At 50.0% G+C, this 17,316-nt stretch overlaps 1 protein-coding gene across 1 annotated transcript in view; it reads right to left on the bottom strand.

Annotated features, from left to right (window-relative positions):
• Window positions 1-17,118, bottom strand: part of SIM1 (single-minded family bHLH transcription factor 1) — a 70,809-nt gene extending 53,691 nt beyond the window's left edge. Inside the window, exons 1-8 of the mRNA XM_015572763.1 lie at window positions 16,468-17,118; window positions 7,258-7,340; window positions 3,696-3,785; window positions 2,894-3,002; window positions 2,687-2,772; window positions 1,803-2,002; window positions 1,485-1,591; window positions 633-780 (exon numbers count right to left, since the gene is read on the bottom strand). Coding sequence (XP_015428249.1) covers window positions 633-780; window positions 1,485-1,591; window positions 1,803-2,002; window positions 2,687-2,772; window positions 2,894-3,002; window positions 3,696-3,785; window positions 7,258-7,340; window positions 16,468-16,642 — 998 coding nt within the window. The 5' untranslated portion in view covers window positions 16,643-17,118. The remainder of the gene's footprint in view (window positions 1-632; window positions 781-1,484; window positions 1,592-1,802; window positions 2,003-2,686; window positions 2,773-2,893; window positions 3,003-3,695; window positions 3,786-7,257; window positions 7,341-16,467) is intronic.
• Window positions 17,119-17,316: the final 198 nt, after the last annotated feature.

Genomic DNA, 17,316 nt, shown 5'->3' with positions numbered 1-17,316 from the left:
CCCTCACCGGCGATGCTGGCCCGCAGCGCGAGCGGGGCCTGGGCACCCGCCCAGACTTGCAGCACTAGCTGGCCCCTGGCTTTATGGAGGTTAAAGTCAGACCCTCCCGGTCACTTAAACCCTTTTTGTGGTTCAGGAGGGAACTCACTCTCTCTGAACTCTTAACTTTGATTGGAGATTCTGGTTAAAATTAAGAACTTCAAACCCAGGTTTGAAAAAGTGAAACAGATGTCCAGTTCGTTATCCATAAATGGCTCCGTACGTCCGACCCTTTCCTCTCTCTCTCTTTTTCTTTCTGCCGCATTAAGTTTTATTTAATGCAGAATTTCCTTTAACAAATGGAGAGAGAGAGAGAGAGAGAGAGAGAGAGAGAGAGAGAGAGAGAGAGAAAGAGAGAAGGGCGCAAATATGGACTGTGGGTGGAAAACTCCTAAATCATATAACGAAAGGAAGCCTCCTCATAAAGATGAACGTGCTCAAGCTGCCGCCTCCCAACGCAGGCGGCACTCCAGTCAAAACCGGTGTCCCCAAGGGACCCCAGTCTCGAATATCCCGGGAGTACCCACCACCTGCACCCTCGTGGAGACCACGGCCGCCTGAAGTGGGAGAAGGAGTCCCCGATTTGCACTCACGTAAGAACATAGTTGACGCTGACGATACAGTGTGGCCTGGACGAGCGGCTGTTGTGCACGATGGTCGCATAGCTCTGCACCCAGACCCAGCCGCCCTGCTTCGCCAGGAACCTGTAGTACTTGGTGGTCACCTGCCCCTTCACCAGCACTGATGGAGAGACAGAGGCAGCGGTGAACGCGCCCGCCCCAGATCGGCCCCCGCGCAGCCCCCGGCGGTGAGAGCAGGGTGCCCCGTGGGTACGAATCGGAGTGCGCCCGCCCGAGGCGGGGAGGGGGGAGGGGGACAACAGACACCTTCCCAAATTCATGGGTTGTCCTGTTAATTTGCACGATTAGCAAAAAGGGAAACGCTTAAAGTTGGAGGATTCCAACCCTCCCCCCATTCGATTTTCGAGCTACGTCAAACGGTCGGGGCAGCTCACTTCCTGGCTCACACTCGCTGTCCCGGGAGATGAGGCTCAAAGCAAAGCAGGAGCGCAAGCCAAGCGCGTACTCCGGGTCAGTGCACACGAGCCACGTGGGCTAGCCTCCGTTTTTCCTCCCGCCTTTTGTGAGGCTGGGGGCGAGGTGGGGAGGGGGCATTCTATCGATAGGAGAATAAAACGCCTCCCAGGGAGAATTTCGCCAAGAAACTCAGAAATTCCCCCTCGGCCCTGTGAGCGTCCTCAGATGCTAGAGAAACAGGATGGGTCAGTGTTAGAGCAGCCGCTCGCAGGACCTCAGCTACCACCCCCACTGGCTACCAGAGCTACCACTTGTCCCCGGGCTGGGGGCTTCAATCACGCCCTCTCCCCTCCCCCACTCCTCCTCCAGGGCCTCGCGGGGCGGGGCGGCCGCAGGGTGGCGCCTTACGCAGGTGGTGGGCGCAGCGCAGGTGGAAGGTGTCGCAGCCGTGCACGTGGTGGTACAGGGTCTTCTCAATCAGGTCCTGAGGTTCATACCCCGTCAGCTCCGCCACTCTGCGGAGAGCAATCCCGCGGGATGAGCGAGCGTGAGGTGCGGGATGTGCCCCACCCCGGACAGCCACCTGAGACTTGGGTGCCCACCCTCACCTCGCAGAGCTCCATCAGTCACCTCATCTGCAAAAGGGGCTCCTAAGATGCAGGAGGAGCTCTCCCCACGGAACAGGGTGACTCTTTGCCTCCTCCCCCCTCCTCCCCGGCCACGCACCTGGAGTCCAGGAAGATGAGCTTCATGTCCAGGCTGGCGCGGAACATGAACATGTTGCTATGCAGCTTGATCTCCGTGACGGCGCTGGGCGGCAGCGAGTGGCCCACGGCCACCAGGCCCACGTTCTGGTAACAGCCATCGAAGGGGGACATGTCCAAGCTGTACTGGCGGATCTTCAGGTAGCCGCTGCAATGAATGACCTGCGGCGGCGGGTGACAGGGCAAGACTCAGCCACCCAAAAAGGTGGGGAACGGATTAAAACCTTGAGACCCAGTTAGACCATAAATGAATGCCCTGTGGGCCACGCCCCCGCGTTCAAGTGTCCAGTTACTGGGGCTCCCAGGTGTTTCAAGGAAATGACTGCACAGTCTCACTGAGCTTACCTGGGGACTTGTAACAATGCAGAGGCCTGGGCCCTGCCAACCCTGACGCACCTGGAAGCGGTGCCCCGGAACCTGCATGTTTCATCTCATTAACCAGGAGAACCACAGGCTTGAACTAAAGCTCTGTTTCCTAACCTCTCTGGGGCGGGGGCGGGGGGGTCAGAATCTGACGCCCTGAGTAAACTCTAAGAACCCACTGGAGCGATGGACTATGTCTGACGCTTGACACATCCCCAAGGCCCTTTATTGGCCCCTGATTTTAGAGCCCCAGCAGCCTGGGAGTGAGACTGTCTTCAAACGTGGTTCCAGGGGTTCACAAAGGTCAATGACCTTGGTGATGCGCCCCCTCCCAGAGCTGTTCGCCATTCACCCAGGCGGGAAACGCCCTCCTGGGCGGTCCGGACCACAGGGAAGCCCCTCCCCTGCCGCACGGTTCCCTGGTCCTGCCCCCTTCCCCTACACCTGGCTACGTGGCAGGGATCCTCCCTCTCAGCCACGCACCTTGTAGCCACCGCAGGTGAGGCCCGCGTTCCTCTTGGCCAAGACACACTTCATCCTCAGGAAGAAGGAGCGCTCGATCTCATACTCTGGAGAGGGGAGCGGAGGGAAGCGCAGGACGTGAGACAGGCAGCGCCGCGCCAGGGGCCCTGCCAGGGCTAACTGGGGCAATGCCACCAGCTGGCTGCGATTGGCACGCTCCTGCCTTACCCTGGACAAAGTGAGAGTGGTAGGGCTGGTGGGCCGTGAGAACCGCTGTCATCTCGTCGTGGTCTGCCGGGTGGATGTATTCGTAAATGCTATTCCCGGTCAGTTCTACCTGTAAAGAGGAGGGTATCACCATCCCGGAGTGATGCCACATGGAGGGACTGGAAGATTGGGCCAAGAGGGCCACAGGATTGTGAGGACAGGAGCCAGAACTCTAGTTGCAGCCTAGCTAAGCCTCGGTTTCCTTATCCATGAAAGGAAATAATAGTAGTAGTAGTAGCTCCCTGGCAATATTCTGGTGAAGACATTATGACACCAATATGTAACCCATCTCCCATGTTATTTGGCCTCTGCTAGGGACTCAAAAAGGTAGCCATTGTTTGGGCTTGGAGTAGAACAGCGGTTCTCAACCTATGGGTTGCGACCCCTTTGGGGGTCGAATGACCCTTTCACAGGGGTCGCCTAAGACCATCGGAAAACACATATATAATTACATATTGTTTTGTGATTAACCACTATGCTTTAATTATGTTCAATTTGTAACAATGAAATTGGGGGTCACCACAACATGAGGAACTGTATTAAAGGGTCGCGGCATTAGGAAGGTTGAGAACCACTGGAGTAGAAGCTGAAGGATAAGGGAAGGGGAGAAAGGGAGAGGTCCAGCCCTCCTGTCAGCTGAGCTGTTTCCAGTCCCAGAAATGCACATATGAAACCTTTGGGACAGCCAGCCCTCCACCCCTTACCTCCTGCCCCAGCTCTGGCTGTAAACACTGGAGGCTAGAGTCCTAGACCACTCACCTACCTGAGAAAGACCCAGGTGGACCGAGGCTGTCTCTGAGATGTACATGATCTTCCCATCTGGGGCCACCACAAAGATAAAACCATCCAGGGTCTGGGGAGACAGAAACAGAGTTGAATGGAGAGCCCTCTGGGACATTGGTACAAATTGGGGCCCAGGGGGACAGAAGTTAGAGATGCCCAACCAGAAGTGCAAAGAGACAAAGTAGAGAGGGGGTGGCAGGAAACAGTGCATAGAAAACCAACCCCAAGAGTCCCTTTTGTTTTTTCCAAATTTGAAAGCACCTGGAAAATGCAGCACACTGGAAGAGATCAGAGGGAGAGATGAAGGAAGCTACTATTCTCCAAGATTCAGGATCCACCAAAATAGACAGAGCAAACCTATCTGTAACACACACACACACAAATATTTAGGAGGAGGGACACAGTCTGCTATGAGACGTGAGTTGGGTTCTAGGAGTGATGATCACTGAAAGAACCAGAGGTTTCCTGTCAGTCTTGGAGGACTCCATAGTGACAGCGTCTTTTAATGAAAAGAATACCTGGGGTTTGGGAAATAGCAGGCATTGGGTGATGTGGAAGGGCTGGCAGTCTGAAAAGTTGTAGACAGAAGGCAGATGGCCAGTAGCTCTGAAAAGAGTCTGGGAGAGGGGGATTTAGGAGATGAGAGGCTTTCCAGGCAGCAAGTCCATAAAGTAGTGCAATAGTGTGATGTGTGCGTGTTTACATTGATACATCAAGCTGACAGGCTCTCCATGAAGGCAAGTCTCAGACTTTCACTGTCCCTTTATTTATGTGAATGGGGCTTCAATCCAGGCAGTGGAGACAAGGATGAGTCAAACTTTACTCTCAAGGAGCTGGAAGTCCAGTAGAAGCATAAAGACTGGCCTAAAGATAGCTATAATGACTACACAGATGAACAGACAGTGCTGTTGGGGCCCAGAGGCTGAGGGGCCAGAGGCCTGGGGAAGAATCAGAGGCCTTAGAGGTACTGTTTGAGCAAAGCCTTGAAGAGGAAGCTTGAACTGTAGTAGAGAGGAAGAGCATCCTAGACAGAAGGATTGCTGTGCCAAAGGCAGGGACTGAGGGGAGGATGGATCTGATCATTTTTGTGCACCAGAGATAGGGCTGAGGGAGTACACCAGTGCTGGATTTTTGGAGAGTTTGAGATGTCAAGCTGAGGAATCTAGAGATACTCCTGTAGGCATCAAGGTTCTAACAGAAGTTTCTAAACAGGGGAATAGCATGTTTAGACATGTTTTGTTTTGTTTTTTTCAGGCAGAATGTGGACAGTCACTTATAGGAGGAAAGAGCGGGGATGAGGCAATCAGAAAGCAGAGTCCAAGTCAAAGATGGATCTGGCCATGGAATTTATGGTGGCAGAAAGAGTCTGACTTCAATGTCATTGAGTAGAGGGTAAAGAGCTTAACCAAGATTGGGAATTTTGAGAAGATTTGAGTTTTTGTATGGGTGGGTGGAAATCTGGAAGAGGAAATTAATGGATTCTTGTCTTGGAGATGTTGAACTTCAGGTGTATCCAGATTTCCATTTGGATGTGTCCAGTTGGCAGTAGGAAATAAAGGCCTGGGGCTTAGGAGGGGTGTCTAGACTGGAAAAACCAGCTGGAGTCATGCAAATGTGGGAAAAGGAGTTGAGATGATAATGTTGGCTGTGAGATGGGAAACAGAGTTGGAACCTTTAGGAAATGTCAGCATTTACAACCAGACAGTGATGGGAAAACCAGAGGAGCAAACAGGGAGAGAAAGGAATCCAGAAAAGTGTGGTACGAATTTTGAGAAGATTTGGGAAGCATGTCACCTCCATCAAGTCCAAATGTCACCTTCTCAATGAGGTCCTCTGCCACTCAAACACAGCCCTACTCCTTCCCCTTCTTGTTTTTCTTTTTTAAATCCTCACCTGAGGATATGTTTTTATTTGTTTTCAAAGAGAAAGGAAGGGAGAATTGCCATTCCCAGTGTGAGAGAGAAACATCAATCGGTTACCTCCCTATGCACCAGACTGGGATTGAACCTGAAACCTGGGCCCTGACCAGGAACTGAACTTGCCACCTTTGGGTCTATGAGATGACATTCCAACCAACTGAACCACCCGGCCAGGGATCCCCTCTCTTATTTTTCTCCACTGCACCTACACCACCTGTTACAATGTGCAGAGCACCTGGGTTTGCAAGACTGCTCTCCTTGGAATATAAACCCATGAAGGCAGGGCTTTCTGTCTGGCACAAAGTTGGCCCTCCTATATTTGTGGAATGAATGAGGTCAGGCAGGATAAGAAATGAGCATCTTCTGCTGCATATCAAAATGTGGTGGCGCCTGTGCAGAGCACAATGGCTGGGAGGGGTGCCGGACTGCAGGGGTTTGGAAGTGAGTGGGTCAGGGTGAGTGATGGAAGTTGAAAGTGTAATAAGTCCTGTGAGAAGTTTGGGATGAAGAGAGGAGAAGATTGGGCAAGAGCCAGAAGGGGTGAGGGATTGTTAGGTTTTTGTTCCCTTTGATGAGGGAAATTAATTGGTAATATGGCAAGACTGGGTAGGGATCAGTTGTTGAGAGGCAACTGATGGCAGTTGTCCCTGTGAAAGGGAGGGACAGTGCTGGTTAAAAGTCAGAGGTGTACGGGCCAGGCCTGTGAGGGAATACAATGCCTTTCTTTACTCTGTGAAACTGAAATCTCTGGCCTCTAATACTAATGGGGTATCTGTGGGTCAGGAAAGAGCGTGGCACTCCTGCTAGGAGATGCTCAGGCCTGGCCCACCTGGGCTCAGATTCCTCCCTGATGCCTGCATAGGTTTGAGACACCTACCTCAGTTGCAATGGACTTGAGTAATAAGGAGGTGCAGGTTGGGAGACAAGTGCCACCAGAAGTTTTACTATTTTACATATTTGCTAGTGGGCAATTGGCAATTTAAAACGGTATACTCTGCAAACAATGCAGCAATGGGAGCTTCCACACTGGATAAACTCATTGCCTGGGGAGGTGTACGTGTGTGCACAGGGCTCTGTCTGTACATGGCCTGGGCTGGCCTATGGTAAGGGCTGTGGAGAGAGAGGAGAGAGCGCGTAACTACCAGGAGGAGATGAAAAGAGTTGCAGGCGCAGCTGGATCCAGAATGTGTGGGCTTAAAGCATTGACTGGCTTTTCTACCAGATTCCCCTTATTTCCTGTATAAATCCTTCATTTCGGATGGTTTTGCAGCCTAGCCTGGGCAGCTTGGCTTGGAGGCGCTCCCGTTCCCTCAGCCCAACGGTGTCAAATGGCACCCCTCCCGGGGTTAGCCCATCTGATTGTCAGAGCTCCCTTTCAAATCCAATGTGCTGATCGTCACCATGCCTCCCTCTTGGCCTCTTGAGGCGCCACTCGCACCAAGGCACCAAGCAAGGTTAAGAGCTAAACCTTTTAACTTTGGAGAAACTGTAGGGGCTGCAGGAGGGACACGTCAGGGCAGGATCCCATTTTTCTAGGAAACAAGAAGCCAAGCGTGGGGCCAGGACCTCAGACGCTGAAGCTTATGCGCGACTGACCGACTGACCGGGAAGCCACGCCAGTACCTGCAGCAGATGAGAGCCCAGCTCACGGCCAACGTTGTCCAGGGGGCTGGTCCGACTGGAGTGGCCCCACGCCTCCCCGAGCCCTGTGGAGGCACAGAGACACTCTTGAGCAATGGGACTCCAACCCTGCTGGCAGTTTGAGGCTAGCCTCGCAGCTATGTCACACATTCAAGCTCACACACGTAACCAGATACCATTGGGCTCCTCTTGCTCTCTGACCTGAACAGCAAAGAGTGGGAGCAGGTACATGTAGGCCCTGCCCGCTCAGTCTGAACAGAGGTCAGACTCCCTCTCCCAGATGGACCTGGGCTTCTCAGGGAAGGCAGGGCCTGGCTGAGCATCCCCTGGGCAGGACCCCAAGTAGCTGAGTTTGGGGACAGCCTTGCCCTGAAAGAGCCCCTTACACTGCACCCCAGCGATAGCTATTGCATAGGTTCACTAGTGTTCTTAGAGGGGTGAGGGACACTATTTGTCACCCAAAGTTTCATCATCATTCTTACCAAAAGGCGAATGTCACTGATGGCCCAGAGGGACATGAATCCCTGGGCCAGGGCCAGCTTGTCCCTGGTGAGCTTTCTGATTGGCAGCAGGGCTCTCCAGCCATTCCCCTCCCCTGGGCCTCTGACTTTAATCCCCTTCCGAAAAATCCATTTGCCTGTGCAGATGACTCCCAGCAGCAACATACCCTTGCAATCCTTCTATGCCTTTTCCTTCCTAGCCCTCCCCACCTTCTTACACATCCTAATCTCACCTGCTATCCCACCCCCCAAAACACCACACAGGTTTTTTTGAAGTCAGATACTTGCAGGTTCTAACACTGTTTTAGCAATATTTTCATGACCTTCTGAATATAGAGAATTAATCACTTTCTCTACTTTCCAGGCATCATCTTAACAAATATAGCCCTTTTCTCTCCACATTAAGATCTTCCCAAGTGTTGCCACAAATAGTTTTTCTGGTGATGCCTAAAAAATAAAATAAAATTCTCAGGAAGCTGTGGCTGGTGTTTTTTCTATTAATATGGAGAAAGAAAATGAAAAATCAGGTAGAAGAAACTTGCCCAGACCGAGGTTAAACTTCTTATGGGTAACATCTTGTAACAGTGTTGCTGCTGAAATTAATTTAACTAGGTAAAGTCTTTTATGCTTACACCATTACAAGGTTTAACATGAAAAAAAAAAAAAAAAAAAAAAAAAAAAAAAAAAAAAAAAAGAGGGCGATTTACTGGGGAATGGGGCAAATCACTATGAAGTACACAATGATGATCACACCCCCATGGTAATATGGGGTTGTGGGTGGATGTTTCAGAATAAACCATGGAGCTGGGCTCTAAAGTGTGTTGGCCAGGAGCTGCTTCCTACGCCAATGATCAAAACCCTGGTAACGAATAACCATGAGCACCCCTTAAGCTCAAATCGGGTCTCTCTGGGTGTTTGCACATCTAAATAAATCTAACGATTTCCCCACCACTCTACAAACACTGGTGCTCCCCGCCTTCGCCAGTCTCCTCTCCCTCCTTCCTCACCCCCTCCTGCCTCCTTAGCCCGCCCCAGTGTCCTTCCCCAGAGCGACTCCACTACCCTAACCCCTCGGTGCCCTCCTGGAAGGTGCCAGGGGACACCGACACTACAGCCTGTACACACACACCCCTTGCTTTGTCACCTTCTCTTTGTTCGTCCCTTCTCAGCCAAACTATTCTCTTTGGATTCTGGCACAACGTGATCATGTTTTCATTCCCGCTCAGATACCCACCCAGAAGGAGTGACAGGCAGGTGGCCTAGGGAGGCCGCCCTGGGGAAAGTGGACAGGATCCTGCTTGGAGGGGGGTGGGGGATGGGGCGCGCTGGCCCTTGCATGCCTGGGGCCCAGCTGAGGCCTGACAGCTCAAAGCTTCCCGGGGCCCAGGGGCAGGGACTCGGGTGCAAAGAGCTGGCCGAGGCCGCGGCCGCGTTGCTTCTGGAGTCGGGGCTTCCTCAGCTCCCCAAAGTGGGCAAAGAGTGCGCTTGGGACCGACAAGTGTTTTTATTCTACAATTATCAGGTCCCGCAAAGCGGCTGGGACGCACCCGGGACCAGCCTCCCGACCCGAATCCTCTGAAAATCCCCCAAGCTGTGCTGAGGTTAAGGACCGGTTCCGAACTCGTGGAGCCCGCCTGGGCTGTCTGCGGTCTCGGGTTGCGGCCTCCTTAGTGGGAGCCTCCGGGGGGGAAACGAGGCTACCCCGCAGGTTAATGAACAGCCGGCCGCGCAGGTTAGCGGCCCTCCCTGCCCTCTGCCTCCCCACCCCCACCTTTTACGGGACCTTTTGCTTTCACGGAGCATTGCCTTTGCTTTCTGTTCCCGGTCGAAATCTCCGTCACACGGCGATGCCTGGGTTAATGTTTTATAAGGGACTGGCTGCCTTCGTCGACCTGCGGGCTTTCCCGCCCTTCAGCCTGCCCGGGACACCTTCGGAAGCCCGGGCACGGGTTCCTCCTCCGAAAGTCCGGGCGTGGGCCAGGGCCCCCTCTCCCCGACCCTGCCCTTCCCGCTGCGGTGACGCGCTCCCGCACCCAGTTTCACTTGGCGAGGCGGGTAAGCTGAGATTTCGTTTCTGCACTTGACCTACCGCAGAAAATTCGCAAATCCTTTGATTGTCTGTTTAAAATGAGGAGGAAACCAAGCTCCCTTTGCGGCAGGATTTCAGTGGGAACAAGATCTAAAGATTCTCTTGTAATTCGGTGAGGCCGAGGGAACGGGCTTTTGCAAAGGAAAAAAAAAAAGCAGCTCTGTGAGGGAGGCGATAACTAAATCGGGTTTTAGACAAAAGGATTTGCCCCAGCTAAAGTGGCCCAAGACAAAGGAAAACATAATCTATTTGGGAAGATTTCCAAGATATGCTACATTAACCTCAGCAGATAAATTTTGCTTCTCCCCGCCCCTTTCTTCCCTCAAAGTCTGGCTTACCATATTTACATAAGTAGTATTACAAGGGATGTATCTATTATGGATCTAAAGGACTAGCTCACATTTCATGTAAAAACTCCGACAAGTTTCACTGTTGCTTTACCCTCAGTGCGCAGAGGAGCCATTTCCATTTAAATACCCCCTGACCCAAGGATTACCTCAATGGACTGACTGCGCGGGTTTTGTAATTTCCTGAAAATGAGATTTCGATTTATAAAACAAGAAACCAATTAGTAACCAAATGAGGCGAAGTAGATCCACTAAAATTGACCTAATCCCACAGGCACAATTTAGGCCCGTTCTTGGCGAATGAATGATGAGCCCCAGTCTAGCATGAGCTCAAAGCATCGTCCAGCTGTGTTATTGCAAGCAGCAAAAATAAATTGATCGAGCTTTCCTTCGGAATGAATTTCGTACCCTTGACAAAATATGGTTGACAGACAGGCACCCTCACCTCCTTCACTCAGACAGGAAGGGGAGGATGAGAAGAGCTTCTCCTTCTACCGTTCTTTTTTTTTTTCCTTTTAATAAACAAACACTGTATCTCAATAGAATGTGTCCTTCTTGTTGTCTCTCTGGGAAAACCATCTCCGAAATCACCGCTATGCCTTTTAAGCAACATTGTGGGTGCTGGAGGAGCTCCCCAGGACCAGATCACAGCCTGGTGACTGATGCCAGAAAAGCCCTCGGAGACCCAGACCGCGCTCCCGACTTTGGGTCTCAGAGGGACTTGTCCCAGCACCTGGGTTTCTCCCAGGACCGGCATCCTCGCCGAGCGCACTGTCCAAGCCTTTCCCTGGGCCCAGCAATGAACAGCCTTAGGGCTCCGGGAGCCTCAGTGGCTGGATGCTTGGGGAAGAGAGGACCTGAGGCCCAAATCCAGGAGTCACCGGGTAGGAGACTGCTTCACGCACTTGGCACCCCCAGGACCCCCTCCGGCGCTGCAGCCCGCCCCACTCTGGCCACCTGGCGGGTGTGGCCGACCTTCCGAGGGCTTTGTCCTGCGCAGCAACCTGAACCCCACCCACCGTGTTTGCTCTCCACCAGGCATCCCCACCCGCGCCTGGGGATGCACTCAAGTTAGTGTAAATCTGGGGCGGAAGCTCTGCGCTCTCGTCGCGCTCCGGCCCCGAGCGCGGGCTTCCCAGTCCGGATGGAGCGTGCGGGCCACGCTGGCTGTGGGCTCCCGAGCCCGCGGGAGAGAACGGAACTGCGGGCCGCAGGCACAGGTGGGGTTTAGCCAGGTCCTAACTAAACCATCCTACACAAGTGCACGCAGGGTTGACAACAGTGCTGAGTGGCTGCTGAAAAGAGTCAAGCGGTGTGGCCGGGACCCTGGACCTTCGAGGGGGGCCGGGCCGGGCGATGCCAGGGTCCCCAAGGCGAGACTGACGGGGCTGCCCCGCCGCGCTGGCGGCACTGGCGGCTCCCACGTAGGTTCTACTTGGCGAACGGGACTCTGACGGCCGCACAGGCTCGCTCAGGCGGGATTTCGCTTTAGATGATGGCAGGTCCTTGGGGCGGTAGCCCGGGCAGCAGGAGGGCAGCGGGCGCACTGGGCAATCGGGCGGAGGCGTCCTCAAACCCTCGGCAGGCAGACTCGGTCCATTGCGGAGGCCTCCCGCTCGCACCACCAGGCTGCGGCCACCCCAGGGAGGCGGCGGGGTCTCGGGGGAGGAACGGACGGACCGCAGAGCAAGGCCCTGGCGGGCCGGCCGCAACTACAGGCTTCTCCTAGCTGCTTTGGTCCGTGCTGGAGGCGAGGCTAAGGTTTAGACAAGGTCGCTGTCCCTGGTTTTGTCTGAGCCCCCGAGGCGGAGGACTCCGTGCAGGAGCCGCCTGCCCTGCCCGATGGAGCTACCTGCAGAATAATGTTCGCCACGCAGTCCTCAGGCTCTGTTTTGGTACTTTCCGATTAGCAAGTCCATTGCTAAATAATTAAAGGTTCTCAACTCCACAAAAATTTAAATTCCATGGATCAGAAACTGACCATGAGTGGACTGCGAAAACCATAACATACTAGCTGTGCCTAAACATTCTCTGGAGAAAAACCTGGGCCGACAGATAAAGACCTGCAGCAGAAATCCACGGACCTGGTTGTATCTACATTTGTGTCTGCAGAACCTCAAAGCTGCCAAGACTCCCTAAAATTGAAAAGTTACTGCCTAGAAATCACGTTTTTCCTCAGGAAAGTTGGCCTGATTCTAGCTTCAGGTGGGGGATTATGCCCTGCTTATAAGCACCGCACCATAGCTTACTATACCCTGTTTATGTTGGGGGTTTTGTTATTGTTTTTATTTGTGATCTTTCGCTTAAAGAAAAAAAAGGTATTTTTTTCATTGATCTGACCTACAATTTCTAGCACATAAATCTGCCTTGCAAATGCTCTGCACGGAGGTTAGTTCTGCATCTACATTTTAAGTCAACATCAAAACGGGAATCAAATAGAGAAAACCAGCATGGAGGCGTAAACTGTGCTTAAAGGCTTTTAAATGAGAAAAACTTATGTAAGAAAATAAACATGGAAACCTAATGCTCAATCATTTCCCCAAGCAGCAAGGAAAACAGCCTTAAATCACCATCCACGTGGGAAATGGGGGCCTCTTTTTCTCTCCTAGTTCCCCCGCCTCAAAAAAATGTAAGGCGATAAAGGGTTTCAGTCTTGAGGTGAATAGTATAGGAAAGGTCTGTGGAGGTTTGTTTAATCATCCTTGTCCTTCCAGCCCTTCTGGAGATTCACTTTCCTGCACAGTTACTAATTTCAATTCTATAATTATTTTTATTTTCCCAAGACATCTTGAGAATGAAATAGTAGTGTGATGTTGCCAAGATTTTGAATGACTATAGATTTGAAAACATGTCTGATCCTTTTGAAGGTTATTCTATAAGCCGCTTCACCCCCAGCCAAAACTGTACTATAGCTGAATAACAAATACATATTTCTTCAGTTGAATTTGTCCTATTTTGCACACAAATAAAGTCACATCATCTCTCTCTTTTTTTAATCCTGCTTTTCTACCTTTGATCACACTTTGATCACATCATACATTTCTAGACGCCCTAATTTTCCCTTTGCAGGGCTATTTTAGAATAGGATATGTTGCCAATTGGGAGATATGCAGTTTTAATGATTTCACAGTAATTTTCCTTAAATTTTTTTTACTGTGAAATCTCCAATCTAATGATTTATTCTGTTATTCCAGACATCCATATCCCGTTTCTTTACTCTCTCTCTCTTTTTCTCTCTCATTTCCTCCTCCCTCAACAGCTCAATTTTACCTATTCAGATAAATAAAAGCTGAGTTTTGACGGGGGCGGGGAGTGATATTCAGCAACTGGAGGGGCTAACAATATTTTGGGAATTAAAACATTTTTCAAATGTAAGTATGGAAGGATTTTTGTTTGTGGATTTAAGACTTTTGGCATTACAGACTAGTACAGATGAAATGTATATGAGTGAAAACAATGAAGTATTATAGTCATTGTTATGCTTATAAGATGTCACCAGATTTATTAATTATTTTAGATTATATATCCTGCAAAATCCAAGTTACATGTGATGGAATGCTTACCATTATGAAACAACTATCTCCCATCCCTAAAATAAAATTTTATTGAAGACCTACTATGTGTTAGGATGGTGTCAAATGTAAAAATGAACCATATTGTCAAACAAATTGTTTTCATTTTTCATCACTAAAAAATGAGATTATCCCCCCATATAAAGTATCTGTATCCCCCACTGCTATGGAGCCAACCTTGTCCATCCCCTGCCTTCAGTCAACAGCTAAACCCAAATTTGGCACCCTCTGCAGGTTGTGCCTGGTTCTTCCTCTTGTGATTATTTTACTCCTTTAAAACTACTGGGTGTTTTTGTTTGTTTGTTTGTTTGTTTATTACTATTGCTGTTTAATATTTTTAAAGGCTATGTTTGGATTTTGAATTTTTGAAGCTAATCTACCCTCAAAATTAAAACCTCATCCCTAGCAGCAGCTGTTCAGATGACCCTGTCTAACTCACTGTGTGGAGGCTGTGGGGTGAGTTATGAGCTCAACAGTAGCTGGAGAAATAAATGATGTGCCCAGAGTTCACACATCGTCCATCCCCTCCTCCCCATAAACTTACACTCACCCGCTGAAGGGAGAGGAGGGGCCCAGGGCTTGTGAGGAAGGTGAGGGGGCTGCAGAAAACACAGTGGCCCTTAAGGTAGCCACCCGGGACCAGCCTAGCCAACAACTAGACTCCAGCCAGAGTCTTCACCAGTGCTCTCTTTAAAAATAACAAGTTGGCTAAAACAGTTTACTTTTTGTTCCTCCTTTTTATGTATCCTGAGATTTACAATTTGTGGAGTTAGCACTTAAATAAGAAAGCTTGCTCTCTTAAAAATAAAACAAAATGACAGAAACCAGTCCTATCCCCTCTGGGCCTGGCCAGCATGCCTGCCCGGGGTCTGTAGGACACAGATGAGGGCCCTGGCCTGGCAGCTCCCGGGCTCTGGGGTCCCTCTCTGTGCCTACCCAGGAACTCGGACCTACTATTCTCTTCATCCCGAGATTACTCGCAGCCCCACAAGCAGCACCATATGCTTCTTCTGATCAAACAGCCAGCAACATTGGCACTGATAATTGATGAGACCCGCTAGAAATCACGCAGAAAGGGAGCCCACTGAGACCACAGGGGCTGACAAATCACTGCTAATAATCCTGTTAGGAACGGAGGGAACAGCGGAGTTCGCAATAGCTTTATTTTTATAAAGTAGGCGCTGACAGTATAAAAGACAACAAGGTCTCTTTTTTAAACATAAGGCAGTGTAGCATCGTAATAATGTTCCCACTAGCAATTCTCAGCAGAGCTTAATGGGAAATGTGGTTTTTAATATATGTTTCCTCCTTTTTTTTTTCTTTTTGGTCTTTACTTTTTAGGTACTTTAGGTTTTTATTTCTTTCCTCCTGTAATTTCCAGGGTCAAGGAACTGCTTTAAGACAAAACAAGTATAACACTACCTGTAGTTTTATGGTAAAATTGAACTATAATTTGAAGACTATTTGGATGCATGTTTTGCAAGATTTTGATTCAGATAATAACTTTTAGTCAAGATCAAGCAAATTGAAAACTCCAAACCAAATAATGACTATTTCCTTTCCAGTATTCTCTCAAAAGAAAACAAACCCCACAGTCAAAATCAACAGTAACAGAAACCTCTCCGGGTCAAATACTGTAAGAAGTTCTGCTTTGTCAACAAACAGGGTGCTTTTCTCTCCTTTACATTTCAAATCCCCTCCCTCGGAAAAGGCATACCTAACATGGACGTATTTTAAATCTGTTGATGTTATTTGAATAGAGGTAAAGAAAAGATGGGGAAGTAGGAGAGAGAAGTGTTCTTTTCCCAGTGAGTACAAGTGGTTTTATACAGGAGAATGTTTTTCGAAGCCTGCTCTGTTCTCACACAGCGAATCTTCGTAATCCAAATACACATTTTTAAACCATGTCAACAACTCAGCTCAGCGATTCTAACTTCTAGGCCTTAAAAGATAACTTTTCCAGGACCCCTCTGCCAACCTACCTACCACCTGGCAGATATTTTCTAAGTGGGCTAGCCATCTTAATTCAATCTTATGTATTTCGGGACTAGCCTCTTATCTCAGCGATAATATCCAACCCAGAGTTCTAAATCACATGCTCCAGAGATAGCTTCAGAACCTGTGACTGTCTCAAAAACCCAAGATAAATTTGCCATCAGCAGCCAAAGAGATTGGGTAAATTCAGGACATATTTGTTCATGAACATGCTTGCTCCTCCATTGCAAAATTATAAACATAGAGAAATTATTACCTAGTTTAGTTAGCTTCATTTACACGGGGTCTATCTATACATAGCAAAAATACAATAATTTGGCAGTGTTCCTGCCTTCTCCTAGATACAATTCTAATGAGAGGAATGAATGAAAAAAAAAAAGTCATGTTTGGATTAGTAGTACTTTCAATTGAGCCCCGTATCTGAAGTGTTGACAAAAGCAACGTTGGGCTACTTCCCAACCAAACGTATCTGATGGGCTGAACGGAAAGTATTAATGGGAAGTAGAAAGAGCCACAAAAAGGCAAGAGGATTTCTAAGTTCAGAGAGGTCCTTAGTCAAGCAGCCACACTAAACTTCCCTTTGCAGAGCGTGTGTGAAAGAAAGTATGAATGTACTTCTCTGCCCGTCTGGTGGCTGGCAAACCCTCTACCCCTTCTGTCTGAAATTCCATCTGGGCAAAGTCACTTACCTTCTGGGAACACTACTCTCATTTTGAGATAGCTGGTGGTGAGTCTGATTATGGATGCTTTGTCCAGCTGTGAGGTGATAGCCGAGGGCAAAGGCAGTAATTTAGCCAGTTCATAGAATTCACTGTTTTCCTTCTCCCTCCTCGTCCGGGCAGCATTTTTGGACTTCTCTTTCATTGTGTCTCGTTCCCCCTTTCTTCTTACAACATACGCTCCACAGATTCATCCAAAACCAAAATAAACTTTCAATTAGAGATCATTTTGGGGGGGGAGAGGGCAAAAAATGTAAAGCAGACATTGAATGAAAAGACTGCAGTCTTTGCTTCGGTGTATGGGTGGTGGTAAAAGACCAACGCAGAGAACAGAAAATATTTTCTTTAAAAATACGGGATGCAAGGATAGGAAAGCTGCCGATCCGATCCGGAGCTATCTGGGCGACCCTGGGAGTTCCTGGATGTCAGATGCCAGCAGGACCCCTGAGGAGCCAGCCTTTCCTCCGGTTCCGCGCTGCGAACCCCGGCCCCTGGAAAAGCGACATAATAATCCTCGACGTTGGCTCTTCGGGCCCTCGGCAGTGGAGACGGCGCCGGGCCCTTTTGGGGAGAACAGGACAGCCGGGCGACTCTCTCAGGCCCCTGTGAAGACAACAGCATCAGAGCGTCAGCGATCGGCGGCTCCGCGAGCACTCACGCCCTCCCCCCGGGTTCCAGAAAGGGCCTCGGCTTCCCTCGGTATTTTTGTTTGTTTTGCAAAGTACGGGACACCAGCGGAGAGACGGAGCCCCGTGCAAAGGACGCCGGCTCGCGCGCCCTCGCCCAGGCCCACCGCATTCTCCAGCCCCCCGGGAAGTC

Source organism: Myotis davidii, unplaced genomic scaffold (assembly GCF_000327345.1).
Source record: "Myotis davidii unplaced genomic scaffold, ASM32734v1 scaffold68, whole genome shotgun sequence".
Taxonomy (NCBI): Eukaryota; Metazoa; Chordata; class Mammalia; order Chiroptera; family Vespertilionidae; genus Myotis; species Myotis davidii.
This window is presented reverse-complemented; position numbering and strand designations above follow the sequence as displayed.